Source organism: Aythya ferina (assembly GCF_964211825.1).
Source record: "Aythya ferina genome assembly, chromosome: 3".
Classification (NCBI taxonomy): domain Eukaryota; kingdom Metazoa; phylum Chordata; class Aves; order Anseriformes; family Anatidae; genus Aythya; species Aythya ferina.
The window spans coordinates 10,401,942-10,417,277 of NC_140298.1; the positions used below are offsets into that span (position 1 = coordinate 10,401,942).

The following is a 15,336-nucleotide window of genomic DNA, read 5'->3' on the forward strand; positions in this document are numbered from 1 at the left end:
CCCCCCCCAGGCACAGACAGGGAGCTGAGCTGCAGATAAGGAGGTTGAAGGCTCAGAGCAGCCAACAAACATGCTGGCAAGCCCAACTTTCCGAGGCCCCGCAGGGCTCCGGGCAGGTTACAGCTCGTGGACGGCAAGCAGAACAGCTCGCAAGGAAGCCCCCCTGGGACATCCCTGGAAGCACCTCACTCAGCTCCATCCCCGGAGCTTTCCCTCGAGAGCCATCCCTCAAGATCCCAGATAAGAGCCACTGACAAGGTGCTGACTGAAAGCCCGCGCTGCTGCTGCCAGCAACCTGCCCTCCCTCCGCGCCTGCGAGCCTCCGGCGCTCCGAGCCCAGCTCCAGCCCCAGCCTTTGCACCGCAGCTTCGCAAGGACGTGAAGCCCTGAATTTCACATTTCTGGGGGCACCACTCACAATCTGGGGGTATCTTTTGGGGACAGACTCCAAAGGGAACTTGCTGATCTTTGATACAAAAATCAGAGTTCAACGTTCTGCATAAAAATTATCAAACAGCGACAACAAACACACACACACACACACACACACAAAAAACACCTCATCGGCTAGCAAGGGTTGCTACAGATATGACTACAAAGGAAAATGGACAAATGAGCCTTTTGGAATGCATATTAGTGCGCTTAAATGGACCGAATGTGAATCTTGTTAGTTTGGAGTGGAAATAGGTTTAACTACGGTTTTACATTTAAAAGCAGCCAGGGAAGGGACGTGGAGAGAAGTCCCAACAGCTGCAGCGCCCGGCAGACAAAGGGCCCCGCGCCCGACCAGCACAACAAAGCCAAGCCCCCAGTTGTTTGAATATGGCCATTCCTACCAAATGAACTCAGCAACAGATTTCGTTTCAAGGCTTTGCTCCCGGAGCCTTTCATCTCATGAAAGACCTCGGTGCTGTTGAGCTGAAAGTTGAGCGAACCATTGCTAGCGAGTTTCAGGAGCCCATCGACTGGGTTTTGCATTTAAGTCCCCAGCTCCTAGAGTCATGCGAAAACCTCCCACCAAAAACCACACGCATTTATGAAATGAGCAACCTCCTGATGGTATCGAAAGCATGAAACCTGGCCTCCTGAGAGGTAGGCATGGCAATACAAACACAGCTTCCCAATGAGTAATATTAAATACATATATATTTATATTTTTTTCCACGCATGTCCGGATTTTTGGACATCTCAGATTACCAAAACAGGTTAGCAAGGACAAAGGGTTTCACAGGATGGCCATGCTGGAGGGCTGAGGAGCTGCAGAGGACACAGTCTCGCATACAAACACAATGCCCAAACCCATCCCCTGCTCTTCTGCAGCACAAAATGCTTTATCCTGCTTCTCCATACGGAGTGAAAATTTCCTTCCTAAAGAGAGACGAAGTTTTAACACATATTCATCCCCCCTTACTTGAGGCATTTAACTCAGGCAGTGAAGTTAAGCATCTGACTGCAGCGATTAGTCCTCCCAGAGTGCCTCCACAGTCAATGGAGAGAAACAGAAACTCTCCAGAGGGAAATTTGGGATTGAGATGACTAAAGGAGTATGTGCACTATTAGCTTTGAGTACTGCGCAGAACAGTAAAAACTTGCAAGCAGCGAGGCTCTCAAGGAAATGACGGATAATGAGGGCTGAATGTGCCCATCGCTGTTTTTAAACAAGGTCTGGATTACAGGGCCCCTTCTAAAATTACTCGGGATGGAAAGGCTGAATTTAGCTCCCATCCATTACCTTATCATGAGGATACAACCTCGTGCTTCCTGCCACTGGGAATCTGGGACGATGCAAAATTCTACCCCTTATCACCAAATCCAAATTAATTTCTTCTTCCTAATTTGCCTTATTCATTAAAAAAAAAAAAAAAAAAAAAGGAAAAAACCCCCTCCTTGTTAGATAGCTGAATTTATGTTTTACCAAGCTAAACTTAAGTGCAAGAAACAGGAAGCTTTTACTTGGAAACTGGAATTTCAAGCACTCTGTGGCAAACAATGAACTGGGGAGATAAAGATGCAATGGAAATGGTAGGGGACAGACCTGACAAGCTTCCTGCCCACGCTGACTCAAGAGCATGTGTCCTGCCATGATACGGAGCAGCCCCAGCGCCTGCTTTTATTTTGGTAATTGTATTTGTTCCTGTGAAAACCCCTATAAAAACAAGTCGGAAGACCAGACAATAGTCGACCCTCCATCTCTTATAGCCAGATCTTTTACTTAACACTTTAGCAGAAGATGTAATCAGCGGATCTTTGTCCATTTATACAATTCTCTCTGCTGCAATGAGGATTGTATTACACTCTCAAGCATGTGCACCAGCCAGATCCGAGCATCAAGCCTTCCCCATCACTTCAAGAGATTGATCTGATACTTGAAAGCACATTTGCTATTATCTACTACAGCCCTTTGGAAATGACATTACACAGATACGGGGGGCAGGCAAATATTGCCACTCTTTTATTATTCCTGCCATTCGCTCGCTTGTAATATCTGAAAAGTTCCCAGGTCAATGGGATTACGTTATCTGCCTCCCCTCGCTTTATCTCTTCCCCGCACCCCACAGGTATCCATGTCAAAACGGGACTCTTCGGCGGGGGGTTTCTTTCACCCGGGTCAGCCTCGGGTCAAGCTTTTCACCACTTGCTAATGCAAAGCTTCCCCCCAGCCCTAAAATCCCCCGAAACCCGGGGGGCCGGGGCGCACCCGCCCCGCGTGCCTGCTGGCCCCGCAGCCGGCGAGGGCCAACGCTGCTCGGTGGGGCTGGGGCAGCCAAATCCTCCCAGTACGGGGACTGGGAGGGGGCTGGCATTTCCAACCAAGCAGAGGCAAAGAAGGAGAGTCTCCTACAAGATCAGCTCGGCAGAGACTTTATTCCTGCACTAAACTTGAAGGATGGGAGCCTTTTAACTAGTTAGGAGCGACTCGGACTATATTTTTGCCTACCAGAACGGAGATCAATTTTTATTTAGATTGATTTTAAGATTTACATGCGAGAAATGGATACAATTGGATCAAATATATACTAAAACAAATTGTTGACTCCCATGAAAGCCAATAAAACCAAAACAAATTTCACAGATCTCATCTAGGAGCATCTGAGATTTGTTTTATTTCATTATTTCGTATACGTTTACGGAGCAGAAATTTGCTTAACTCTTTTCCAGTTTTCTTTTACTGAAACAATAAGGCTCGCCGCAGAATATTTTGTACTTGAATATTATCACCAGGATGGCATATGGCAAACTAGCAGCAGGCAGTTTATCTTCATCCTCTTTGGAGGCTAAAATTAGCACAATGCTTTTGCAACACTATATGATGTATTCAGACCAGGATGATATACCTAATACACTTTCAGCCTCATCCCTGGCTAACCTCCAGTATTCAAGCAAATTGATTATTAATTTTAATTGAGTATTAATACGGGCAACAGCGAGTTTGCATTTATCAACTTGAGAGGCACTTTTAAGTTCAACGCTGGCGTTTCACCTACGCTAACCGCACCAGTAAATAAAATTAATGCATTAACAACATATGGAATTTCAATTCATTTGTACGAGGCGATTCTAATTTATATTAAAACGTTATATATGGAAAAGCCGTGCTGCAAAACTGCGTGTTTTTGCATTCTGTGTTTATCAGTTATGGGATATAATTAATCTTGCTGAAGTGCTGGTACACCCGTGTTATAACATGCTCTTCCTGCTCCAGACTGCATTCCTGCAGATTGTTAGCTGTTTACTTTATTGGGATTAAATTAAACCAAGTCACCAACTTTACGTTTCCTGACGATGTGGCTACGCTGCACTGGAATGAGCTCTCTCTGCTCTCCAGTCTGCTGTTCAACCTGGTAAATTATGGCCACCTCAGGGTTTCTTTTGATGGATTAAATCTGCGGCGAGACACTAATGTTAGCACCGTGCGCTAATTTGTATTTTGTAACTGTAATGCCAAGAAACTTAGCACGATGCTCTTTCAAAAGGAAATAAGGAGGGTCCTGAAAAAGCCACTGCACCCCACCAGGGAGGTTATTTTACCACCTCTCTTGCCAGGTTCACAGAATAAAAATGTCTAACAGTGGGAGGAAGTCACACTCAAGCCTGTATATGAACAAACACACACGAACTATAAATATTTATACGCCGACATTCAAGGATTCTGTGGCTCAGCCTGCTCACCAGCTGACAAGAGAACCCCCTACTTTACCTACAGCCTCTTACAAAAACACAACACGGGACCAATTCTGTCTGATAGTTACACTGAAATTACGTTATTATGATTCTTGCTTTTACACAGCTGCTCTCACAGAGAATTTGCATGGCTTATTCCAGGCAAATACAAGAAAATGGAAAATGGGCAGAATCCTGCACCTCTCCTAGGGCATCCTCACTGCTGCAACTGGGAGCATGAGGGAGAATTAAGAGATGCTTTGCTAATGGGAGGAGGAGGATGGCATGAACATCACATTTTGAGCACAGTTTGCTGCCTCTTTTCCACCCCTTGCAATTTGCTCCCACCTCACCCCCTACTCTTTGGTTTCTCCTTCAGCGCTGTGCTGGGCAGGGAGCAGCTCCTGTCAAGGCGATGGGAGCAGGGGAAGGTTCTCCACCCCACCAGCCTTGCTTCCATGACCTTCACCTGCTGACAAGGCAGAGCTAAGTCATACCTTCTGAGCTCCACTGGGACACTACAGACTCCAGATTATTTTTAGCATGCATCCATGTGACTCCTATTGCTATTTGCAGAGCTGGGGGAAGATTTAAGGATCAGCTAGGCTGTGTCCACCACCTCCAGCTTCTTCTCGAGGACATAGCCCATACCTCCTCGTAGGTCTTCTCCTGCCATTCTGCAACAAAGAATTACAGCCCTGAGACCATACACATTCAGGGCTGCAAGAGCCATTTCTCTCCTGTGCCACAGCAGCAGCCACAGAAAAACAAAGGACTGAGGAGTAGATGAAAAGGCCGCCCCTGCTACATTTTTAATCACTTATATGGTTATTTCTTCTTCTTTCCAACACCTCCACGTTATGCTTCTGCGAAGAGCAACCACAAAAAACTGCCTGCAACCTCCACGTGAGGTTTTCACCGCTCACAGACATATGAGGAAGCAAATAAACACACACATATCTCATCCGTGGCTATTAAACACGAGCTACCACCTGGTGATGAGGAAGTTCCCAAGCCACAGGGTGCCAAAGGGTGCCAGAGGGCTGCGGGGAAACAGTGTTCGCCCTGATGTGATGCTGCTTTGGTCTCTCCTCTGATATTTTGCACGGCACTGACTGTGGGGTCCCCAGGCCAGCGCAAAATAGTCCCCAGTTAATTGCACCCCGATGAGGTGCCGCGGTGCAGCGAGAGCCACCCCGATCACCCAGGAAGGTCCCCTTCTCATTCATGAATTCAAAAAAGAAAAAAAAAAAAAAAAAAAAAAAAGGCGCGTGTGCATCAATGTGCTTAGAAAAAATGATGTCAGCATCTTATAGCGTTGATCCTGTTAATTAATCCCTGAAAGAATGCCCCCTCGCCCACAAACATATAATGTAATGCCGGCTTAATCTTACCTAGAAAAAAAATACAATGCAATAAGATTACTACTCTGACTCTGCTAACTGTTACAGCACTGCTTAATCCTGTATTTCTCTGCTTTAACAAGCTCCTGCAACACTGTACAGAGTTTATCAGAGCAGTTTCTGATACAAGAAGGACTTATGTTTTAAACAATGTAATTCCATGCTCCTTTGTGCTCTTTCCGCGTTATGTTTATACAATGACTTTCATCCCGGAAGATCTCAAAGCCTATTGCCTGCTCCTGTTCCCATTGAAGGCTTCCCTTCAGGTTTCACACTGAAGCAGGATTAGAAATGAAGAAGAAAATAATAATAAAGGGAGTAGGGGGGGGTACGGCAGCGAGATGCGCCAGGGCAGCAGGATGATCCCTCCTGTCCCACTAACGCGGCTGGGTCATGCAACGCCAAGCTGGCCAACTCTTCCCCAAAATCACAAGGGGACACACCTGGGACACTGCCCAAAAAGCATCATCATCCCCTGCTTTCTGTCTCAATCCCCGGGCTGCCCTCCCACCTGCACAGCCCCACACTGCCTGCGGAGACCCCGCTCCTACCCCGTGCCTGCAGCCACCCATTTCCTGACCTGCGCCGCTTACAGACACATTCAGCTTCCCACGGAACAGGAGGAGAAAGCTCTGCTCCCTCCCTGTAATTATCAAATCAGCCCGAAAATGAGGAAGAATTGAGAATCCTCATTATAGCACGTCATAAAACACGGAGAGGGCTCGCGCTTGCTTTATGCTGTTTGAGCAGCCTGCCAACAAAACTTTACAAAGAGCACAGGAATTCATGTTTGCCGAGATATTAAAGTCGTAAAAGGGGAAATTTTTATTTTATTTTCCCACAGCCTAAATGAAGGTGAACCAAGCAAATTTGGCAGAGAGCGCGAGTCAGATGCCATTTCCCACAGCAATGTGGTATTTTCCTCTGGGAATAAAACATTTTCCTTAAACTACTGTTTATAACTCTTATCAGTTCAACAGCAATAGAGCCATCAAGTCCAATATCTCGTGGAAAAAAGTCAAGGTCAACAAGTACTTGCATTTTCGTTTATCTTTAGCTGCAATTGCTACTGACATTCAATTGGGTAATAAACATGAGGACTGTCAAATGCTCTCAGCAAACAGGTGATCCAAAAGCTATCACAGAGAAAGAGGCTACTGCCAGGTAATCAAACAATTCTGTTGCAACAATTATGATTTGAGTGCATTCATTTACAGAAGCAATCGCCTGTCAAATGTGAATGAATATTGTCAAACCATTCCCACCACCGGGGTAATAAGGGCGAGGAAATACAAACTACGTCTTACTTTCTAGTTCTTAGCAACTAAAGCACGCCGGCATTAGCGAGACTCGTCAAAAATCGAGTAAACAAATAAATAAACAAATAAATAAAAAACAGCGGGTATCTTACATCCTGAATTTAAAAAAATAAATAAATAAAAAATTAACGTAGAAACCAGAGCAGATCAATCTCGTGTCCGTCTCTCACGGCAGCAATTATGGGTGTGTAGAAAAGCCGTGCACAAAGCGGGGTTGGACAGAACTGGCTGTGCCATGGGCCAGTTCCCGAGCCAGCGCTGGCATCTGCGCCGTGGTTTTTAATAGCTACAGAAGGGCCTATTTTTCCATGAATTTGTCTAATCTCCATTTGACCCCTGCTGACCTCCACAGCGCGCTGTAGCAATAGAGTTTGGCCAATATGTAAAAGGTGAACCATCTTTTTGTTTCTTTTAAAGCCGCTAATGCTCTGGAAGGCTTTGGTGAACACGCACCCCTCGTTCTTGCATCGCAGGATAAGCTCTGGCTTCATCCCCGATGCATTACTTTAAAGACTACTCTTCCAACCTTAGTCATCGTATTTTCTCCCCCTCCCAGCATTTCACGTGAAAGGTAAAAAAAAAAAAAAAAAAAAAAAAAAAGGTTTACACAAAGCAGCCAAAGGCCGCACCCTGTTGCATCACTAATCCAGAAACAATGCCTGGGTACGGGTTTAGAGTCATTGCAATAAAATGTTTCTCAAAAGCGGAGGCCATTTTGGGAACACCACTTTGCTTTCTTAACCTCTGATTTACAGAGGTCAATGACACACACCAGAAAGTCACGTTCGGCCGGCATCGGAAAGCAGAAGACCCAACTGGTGCCAACAAAATCTGGAAGAGGCAAATGGGGACCGGACCAGTCCCCATGGAAAGCGTGGGGGCCATATGGGAAGCTCATTGGCTTCAGGAGCCACCACGAGCTGAGGGAGCACACCCAGGATATATAGGGAAAAAAGCACAACAGAATAAAAGCAACATGTTTTCTAAATGCAATCGTATCAAACTGATCTTCAATACACAAGACTCAAGTATTGCTAAAAAAAAGGGGTATCTTGGGAACCAAAAATCTGTTTCTGCAACCACTTGCGATCAAAATCCTCTCCACTATCCCATCCAAGAAGGAAAGCAAGACAGTAGGGGACAGCTCAAGATGAGATTTAGCAACGTGGTATTTCCCACCGCTGTTCCCTGCTGCTTCACCAGAGTTTTGGTGTATTCAAGAAATAAATTCATCCAAAATGCACTTGGGCCATGTAGTAACACCTTTGGGATCTGTACAAGCTGGTTGAGGGTCAGGACCACGTCCTTACGTACATGGCTATGTACACATAGACTTGTGCATGGCCACATGGATGTCTCACGGGATAGACATTTCTAATGTTAGGTCTCTTGCTCCCCACCCAAAAAAAAGAAAAAGGAAAAAGGACTTCAGCATATGAATACCAATGGGCTGAGAAGTGAGGAATATTTGTATTTCCACAGCCTCTTTAAAGGTAAGCAGTTCCCTATGTCCTTCTCCCTCCTTTTGCTGTGCTGAGGAAGGCAATAGCTTCAGCCTGGAGGATCTGCCTCCTCCCGTGATCAGCTCTGCTCCCCTCCTGGCCTGAAGCTTTTCCACTTAGGGAAGGCTGAAAGTCACCTTAAAGTGTGCTGAAACATTTGTGCTGGTTTTGAACTGCTTATTATCTTTGGGGGCTGACCTGAAAAACAAGTTGGTGCTTACATGGAGATATTCACGTTTCCCCTGAAAGGCAAATGGGAGGAAGGGAGGTTTTTACAAGGAAAGGAATCAGTTTATGACTGTGTTACCCATCATTTAGGCAAAACAAGCAATATTGGTAAGTATTTGAGTTAGTTTTGCCAAATCTGAACGGCAAACGCCTGTTAATAACAGACGTTCAGAGCTAATGTGAACGATTAAAATAAATCCTGGCACCGGGAACAGATTGATGCTCAAATCACAGCACACGCTTCAAAACGAGCACTCTCCCCCATGCACCACACTGGAAGTGAAACCCTACCTAGCTGCAGCACAGAGGCTTAATGCTGCCGAAATCCAACTTCAGCAGCTGAATCGGGCTGATGAGACCAAAAAAAAAAAAAAAAACAAACCACAGAAGGAAGAAAAAAAACAGTTTCACGCCCTCCGGCTTTAGAGCAGAATGATAAATTGACATCGTGTTGTTATGAGCATAATCCTCAACCACTCAATCACTGTTAAAAAATAAAACATGATTTTGAGGAGATAAAAATAATTAATGCTGGTGCTGCTGAAGAATGTGCACCTACAGGAACAGCCTCAAACCCGGAGACCCATCCTTCAAGTTCCCTGCTCAAAATTACCAAGCCCGTGCGTGTAAATGTTTTGTGTTGTTTATTTATTTTTTTTTAATCTCGTGTCAAACGAAGAGGCACAGGTGCTCACGCTGATCCAAAGCAAAACAAGCGCAGCCCACTTGGTGGAAAAGCGAGAGACGCAAACGGGATGGCAGAGCCTCCGAGGGAAAACTGATACTGCTGCTGCTCCTTTTAAAAACAAGCCTATTAGGCTTAATTCGCGATTCACAATATCTACACCACCGGGAAAAAATACCGGGAACAGCCCCTGTTGACTAATGCCCTGTCTTTTCCAATCGAGGGTCACATCCAGTCTAACCGATCGCATGATAATGGCATCAGAAAAGGTCAATCAAAGACAAGCCGAAGCTTCCACTGCCTGGCTGACCTTCGGAGCTTGTGACAAATTGCTATCAGTCAATGTCAACTAATGACAGCGGCTCTTTGGCTAATCAATTGTTCTAAAAATGATCAAGAAAACTACTCACAGGACAGCTCATTTTCACATCAATGCCTGTGAAGTATGAAAAGCTCATTTTTTGAGTTTTTAATAAGCTCATAAGTAAAGCAGTTACTTGGTAACAGGGGTCACCTTAGTGAAAAGACAGAACCTTTGTCTGCCTTTTACATATTCTTTTATTACCATATTATAGTAAAAATATGCCATGCCATTACTGTGCCAGAGGGCTACATAATAAAGGAGGTAATAGTTCATACATTTTTTGAGATAAATACTTCTGTGTTTTAGGGACCTCTGTTTGGATGTAAATAATTGTCCCTACACTTTCCCTGTATTTAAATGCAAAGCGAGCACCGCTGGCACACAGGTGACGTGCCCACTTATTATTCATGCAAACTTCGTGTGACAAAGCCGGGTAGCGAGAGGCACGCTGCAAAACCCAGCAGCGCCGCCAGGAAGTTAGGTCTAACAGCAGCTGTTTTGTTCCTCAAGCCACCCACCTGATGCGAGCACGACTTACTGGGCCTGCTTCCGACAGAGCTCGCGTTCGGTCGGAAAACCGCACGCTCGGAAACCCCCAAAGCACTGCAAAAGCAAACAGGCGTTTCCACGCTGGAAGGATCCTGCATGCAAAAGCTAACGTGGGAGCACACAAATCTCGGGCTGCAAAGCATCCATCGCGGCCCTGCAGGGAGCAGAGCTGGAGATTTGTCCTCCCCTCCATGCCACCTGCCTGCGCCTCCACCGGCGGCGTCTGCAGCCGGCTGGCAGAGCCTCACAGCCCGGCCAGGCTGCAACACACAGTCATGCATTAAATCCGACCAAAACAACAAATGCTGCCGCACAATGGTCCAAGGCTTGAGAACCTTTAAGCTTTGCCTTCCTCCGGTCCATAAAGAGAGTGCAGTGGGTCAGCCAGCCGGAGCACATCTCCGGGCATCGCCCTACAAGAGGTCTCTGGAGCAGAAGCTGCACGAGCGTGGACACGTCCTTCAAGCCGCCCGTGCTGATGGAGCACGGCACAGCTCCTGGTCCTGGGTTACCTCCCCGAGCAGACTCCTGCCACCAGCACCTGTCCCGCTGCAAACCAAGCCCACCCCCTCCGAACCACGCGAAAAGGGCTAAACAAGCAACGCTCAAACTTTTGTTTTCCTCGCCCGAAACTGCGAAGTGACAGCAGTTTCAGGTTACACCCTAAACCCGGCTGGCCACGGCAGTTTTTCAAATTAAAATATCTTCCGCGGCCTCGGCCCCTTCTCGAGCCGTTCGCGGGCAAGAAATAAAGGAGGGAGGGCGACACTTAAGCTAAGCCATAATTGGAAGTATGTGAAAAATGAAGTGTCGGTTCGGTCAATAAAGGGCAAAGGTGAAGGGGAACTGCAGCCCGAACGCGGTGCGAAATGTGCTCATTAAGACGCCCAATCCGAGGGCTCCTGCCCACCTATCCCATTAGTCATCGGCCATCTGACCGCTTCAAATGCCTGCCTCGGCGCTCTTATTACTTTTCTTCCCCATGTAAAAAGGCGAGCGGGTATATAAATCGTTGCTCAGTCATCTGGAACATAATGTGGCCCTTCTCTCCCCCGCCGCCCGGCCCTGCCGCCTGCCTTCGCCGGCTCCAAACAACTGCCTTGAGATTCCCTGCAATAATAAACGGGATTGCCTTTTGCCTATCGGTTGCCCGAAGTCCCACAAAAGGCCTGAAAAACATTGCAGCCATTGATACATTTTGATAAAGAAATATCGCCGCTTTCCACCGGCGGCTTGAAAGAGCAGCGATGATTGGGGAGGTTAAAAAAATGTTTTGAGCCGGGGCTGAGGCTCGCACACAAAAAAATGGAAAAGAAACAATACGCACAAAAAGGAGACGCTGGTGGATTTTTGTCTCCCTTTTAAGTGGTGAAGGAGAGCTAAACACGGGCATTAAAGGGCCCCACTCTGGATCAGAAGTGACTGTACCAGGGCTTTGTTCAGCATCTTTCTGGCCAGACTTCTTGGAAAAACAAGCAGAATAGATCTGTTAAAACAAACAGGGCTCTCCGAAAGAACCTGCAATAAAACAAACCGGTGCTGCATCGCCCGGCTAGACCTAAGAACTTGCTGCCTTCTTCTTTTTTTTTTTTTTTTTTTAATAGAATTTTGCAGGTTATTTCTCCGCTGGGTAAATGTGGTTCCCTTTGCACCATTTCGAAGCAGACCTCCGCAGGCCCTTCACAATAAGCTCGGAGCAATGGGAAGGCAGCCCTAGAAACTTTTCCATAATATTATTCTGCATTCCTGTACTAGAGCTATCCGCCTCGATGACACAATACCGGCCCTTTATAAGAGGCTGTGTCAATGTGCTATGCAATAACATGTCCTGCTGTTCAGTGGCACACGGCTTCAGAACGGCTCCCTGGCAGCTAAATATGGATTTCTCCAATAGATTGAAGCAGCTGGGAGTCGTTGCTATCTACTAAGTAAATGCATTTATGCTTTAAACAAGACTTGAGCGTGCTCACAGGAAAGGGAGTCTCTCCTGCTTGCGTTGCTCCATGTGTTTTGTACACAGCCATCGAGAGGTTAAAAATGCACTCTGCGGGGATTAAGAGCAGTGATGTATCAGGTAGAGGAGAAAACCTTCCAGAAAGTCCCAAAACAGGCTTTAATACAGTCTGGGATAAGGCTGTGTCCCTTCTCTGATGCCCGGTATGGCCACAACCACTGCTTGCGGCTGGGAAAAATGGTTTTAAACGACCATCTGTGAAGCCCACCAAAACCCAGGCGAAGTCACCCCCACCTCATGCGTCTCCACAGACAGCGAATGCGTTCTGGGATGATGGCACCAAAAGGAACTTCTGCAAACTCCTAAAACCAGGGCAGCCCTAAAACCATACGCAGCGTGCAGCCACTGCATCCTGGGTTAAATCCTGTGCTCCCTGGAGGGGCCGGGTGGGTTCTCAGCCTGCGCTGTCACCCGGCTGCTGTACACCAGCCAGTGCCATGGTACCTGCTGATTTTCTGCCCCGAAAAGCAGCAGCTGGCAGAGGCCTACGTGTGTTTTTGACTACCGTGTTGCCAAGCCTCTGAAAAAAAAGCCTGGAAATCATGGCATTTTGAACCAAAAGGCGGCTAGGGAGGGGCAGGGTGTCTGCTGTCTTTTCTTCTTTTCCCTTCTGGTCTCTCAGGATTGCTTTGACTTCTTTCCTGCGCAACACAGCTAAAAACGTGCTTTTTTTTTTTACACAAGGTGTATATAGGGGGCACGGGTGTGCTTAAGCAAATGAGATTCCCTCCAAATCTCAGCCTTCAGGGGGCTTAGAGCAAACCGAACGTAAAGCAAGGCTCAGCAAGACCACAGCTACTCTTCCCTCATCCCCATTTCTCAGAAAAGAAGAAAAGGGCATTTCCCATGGGTGGCAAGTGGCCAGAAGGCAAGTCCAGAGACAGAGAACCACTGGGCAGGGTCTCGTTTCCAAAACTTCTTTCCCAAAAGCCCTAGCTAGCAAATTCCCCCTTCTTTACTCTTTCCTAAAGTTTTAATGCAATGAGCCTTCTTCACAAAATGCCTTTTACTGAGCCCTAGCAGCAAATCCAGCCTCCATAAAAACTGCCACAGAATTTGGGTTAAAGCTTCAGAAGCATTGCTGACAGCCCTCCCATGGATATCTGATGGGGCACGAGTCTCTCAAGTCCTCGGTCCCTTCCGAAAACCCTTCCTGTCCGAGTTCACAGCACGCACCTTGCTAGGAGCAAACCATGATGGTAGTAAAGTATCAGCTACGCCTGGCACTCCAGACTAATAAAACACCACATTTAGGAGAAAACAAAGCCTGAAAACCTTCAAAAGTACATGAGGAACTGAGCAGCTCCATTTCCAAAGCACCCGAGCGGTTCGGGAGCATGCTGCAAAGCCTCCCCACAGCCGTTTGGTGCAGGCACGTCCACACATAAACACAGCACATCCGTCGAACAAAAGAGCAGCCCTGTCCCAGCCCAAAAACTCCCTCCGAACGCCAGGTTTTAGTTCAAAGCGTCTTTCTGTACCAACTTTTTCACCCTGAAAAAACTCGGGGGTTTAAAGCTTGCCCCGAAAGTAAGAGGCTCTAATGAACATGCTGACACCACTTCAGCTGCAGCATTGTGAACAGCACCACTAGAATATATATGTATACATACTTGAAAGAAAAAAGGCCCCTTGAATTTATGTTGCATATCATTTTCCAGTAAAAGTCAGAGGTCAGAAGGTTACCAGTTTCTGCCTCAGCTCTGCAACAGTTTACTATTCCAGGCCCCATTTTTACTAGGCTATACTTGCGATGAAGTCAGCAAATTTTCTTTAAACAATAAAGTGTCTCAAATACTTAAAATTCTATAAAGAGATGTTATTCACAATGTAAGTTACGTCCATGCGTATAAAAAATTAAAATATACTGGTTTAGTTTAAAAACTAATCTTGTTAAACGCAGCCTTTGCCGTGCTAATCAGTACTGCTCAACCTTTTTTTGGAAACACAATTCCTTTGTTGTCTAACAGCACTTGAACGAAACACGATCATAAAACCAAATTTAAAAGTATATACCTATTCTGAGTTCAGAGTCAACTTCAATAAAGCACTCCCTTTTATATTCAGATTAAGGATCCTTTTTAAATTTTAATTGCATTAAATTAACGCTAAATCCACTGCAGTTGGTCTCTTCAGAAAAAAGTATGAAGCATTTAAACAGCTTCTCAGAAAAAAAAAAGAAAAATAAAAAAAAAAGAAAAACCACGGAACTTCAGCTTTTTAAACTTTGGACCTCCTAAGACAGCGCTGATTACTTGCAGTACACCCCACTTCAGTTGCACCAAACTCATTTCATACTCGTCCTGCTACATTGGTTACTCTGTTTGGCTTGGCACTCAAACAAAACATTTTTGCATCCACGTAAATTGGAATTGAGTTAAAAAAAAAAAAGTAAATAAAAGTACTGCTCAGGATTTAGTAAAGTGGGCCAGCTAGCAGCTCTTCTTTATACGCAACAAAGTTTTGATGGCATCTTTGAAATGTTAGCATGCATTTCTGCAATCTTAATTACAATTGCTTTTGAAGATTTCATCCTTAGCCCATTTTAATGAAAAAAAAAAAAACAAAAACACCCTTCTCATCGCTTATTTTTATTAAGCATCCTGGAAATTTGGTACATATGTTGCTCTAACATGTGCCTGCTGGCAGGGTCGAAGACCTAAAGATGCCAATCCTTTTACTAGGAGAAGATGGAAAAAAAAAAAAAAAAAGACAAAAAGTGTCAAAAAAAAGGACCATTTCCCAGCACAAGCCCCCTAGTACCTGAGCACATTTCAAAATCGGAAACAGAGGGACCGGTCCCCGTTGGCTGGGTGCACCGGTGACCGCTCTCCAGCTAAGCAAGCACCAGGGCTCCTTTCCTACCTTGCTCACTGCTGTTGTCCCCGCTGTGCGATGTGTGTCCCCCGCTGGAGGGCCCGGGGGTTCCCCCGGAGCGCGTGGACGCCGTGTCATCGTGGTCTCTGTTCCAGGAGGGCTGTGGGGCAAGAAGAAAAGGCAACAACATGAGGTTGGGATGCAACGCCCTGTTGGTACAGCAATACCCGCGTGGGGCTGGCGAATTCAGCTCCCCGGTTATTTCCTCCTTCAAGGTAGCAGAACCGTGGCTCT

General features: G+C 46.1%; 1 protein-coding gene across 3 annotated transcripts in view; it reads right to left on the reverse strand.

Annotated features, from left to right (window-relative positions):
* The window catches only part of MEIS1 (Meis homeobox 1), a 105,554-nt gene that overhangs the window by 63,692 nt on the left and 26,526 nt on the right, over nt 1-15,336 (reverse strand). For all 3 annotated transcript variants that reach the window (XM_084513773.1, XM_084513772.1, XM_084513774.1), the window contains exon 7: nt 15,091-15,202. In XM_084513773.1, coding sequence (XP_084369899.1) covers nt 15,091-15,202 — 112 coding nt within the window. The remainder of the gene's footprint in view (nt 1-15,090; nt 15,203-15,336) is intronic.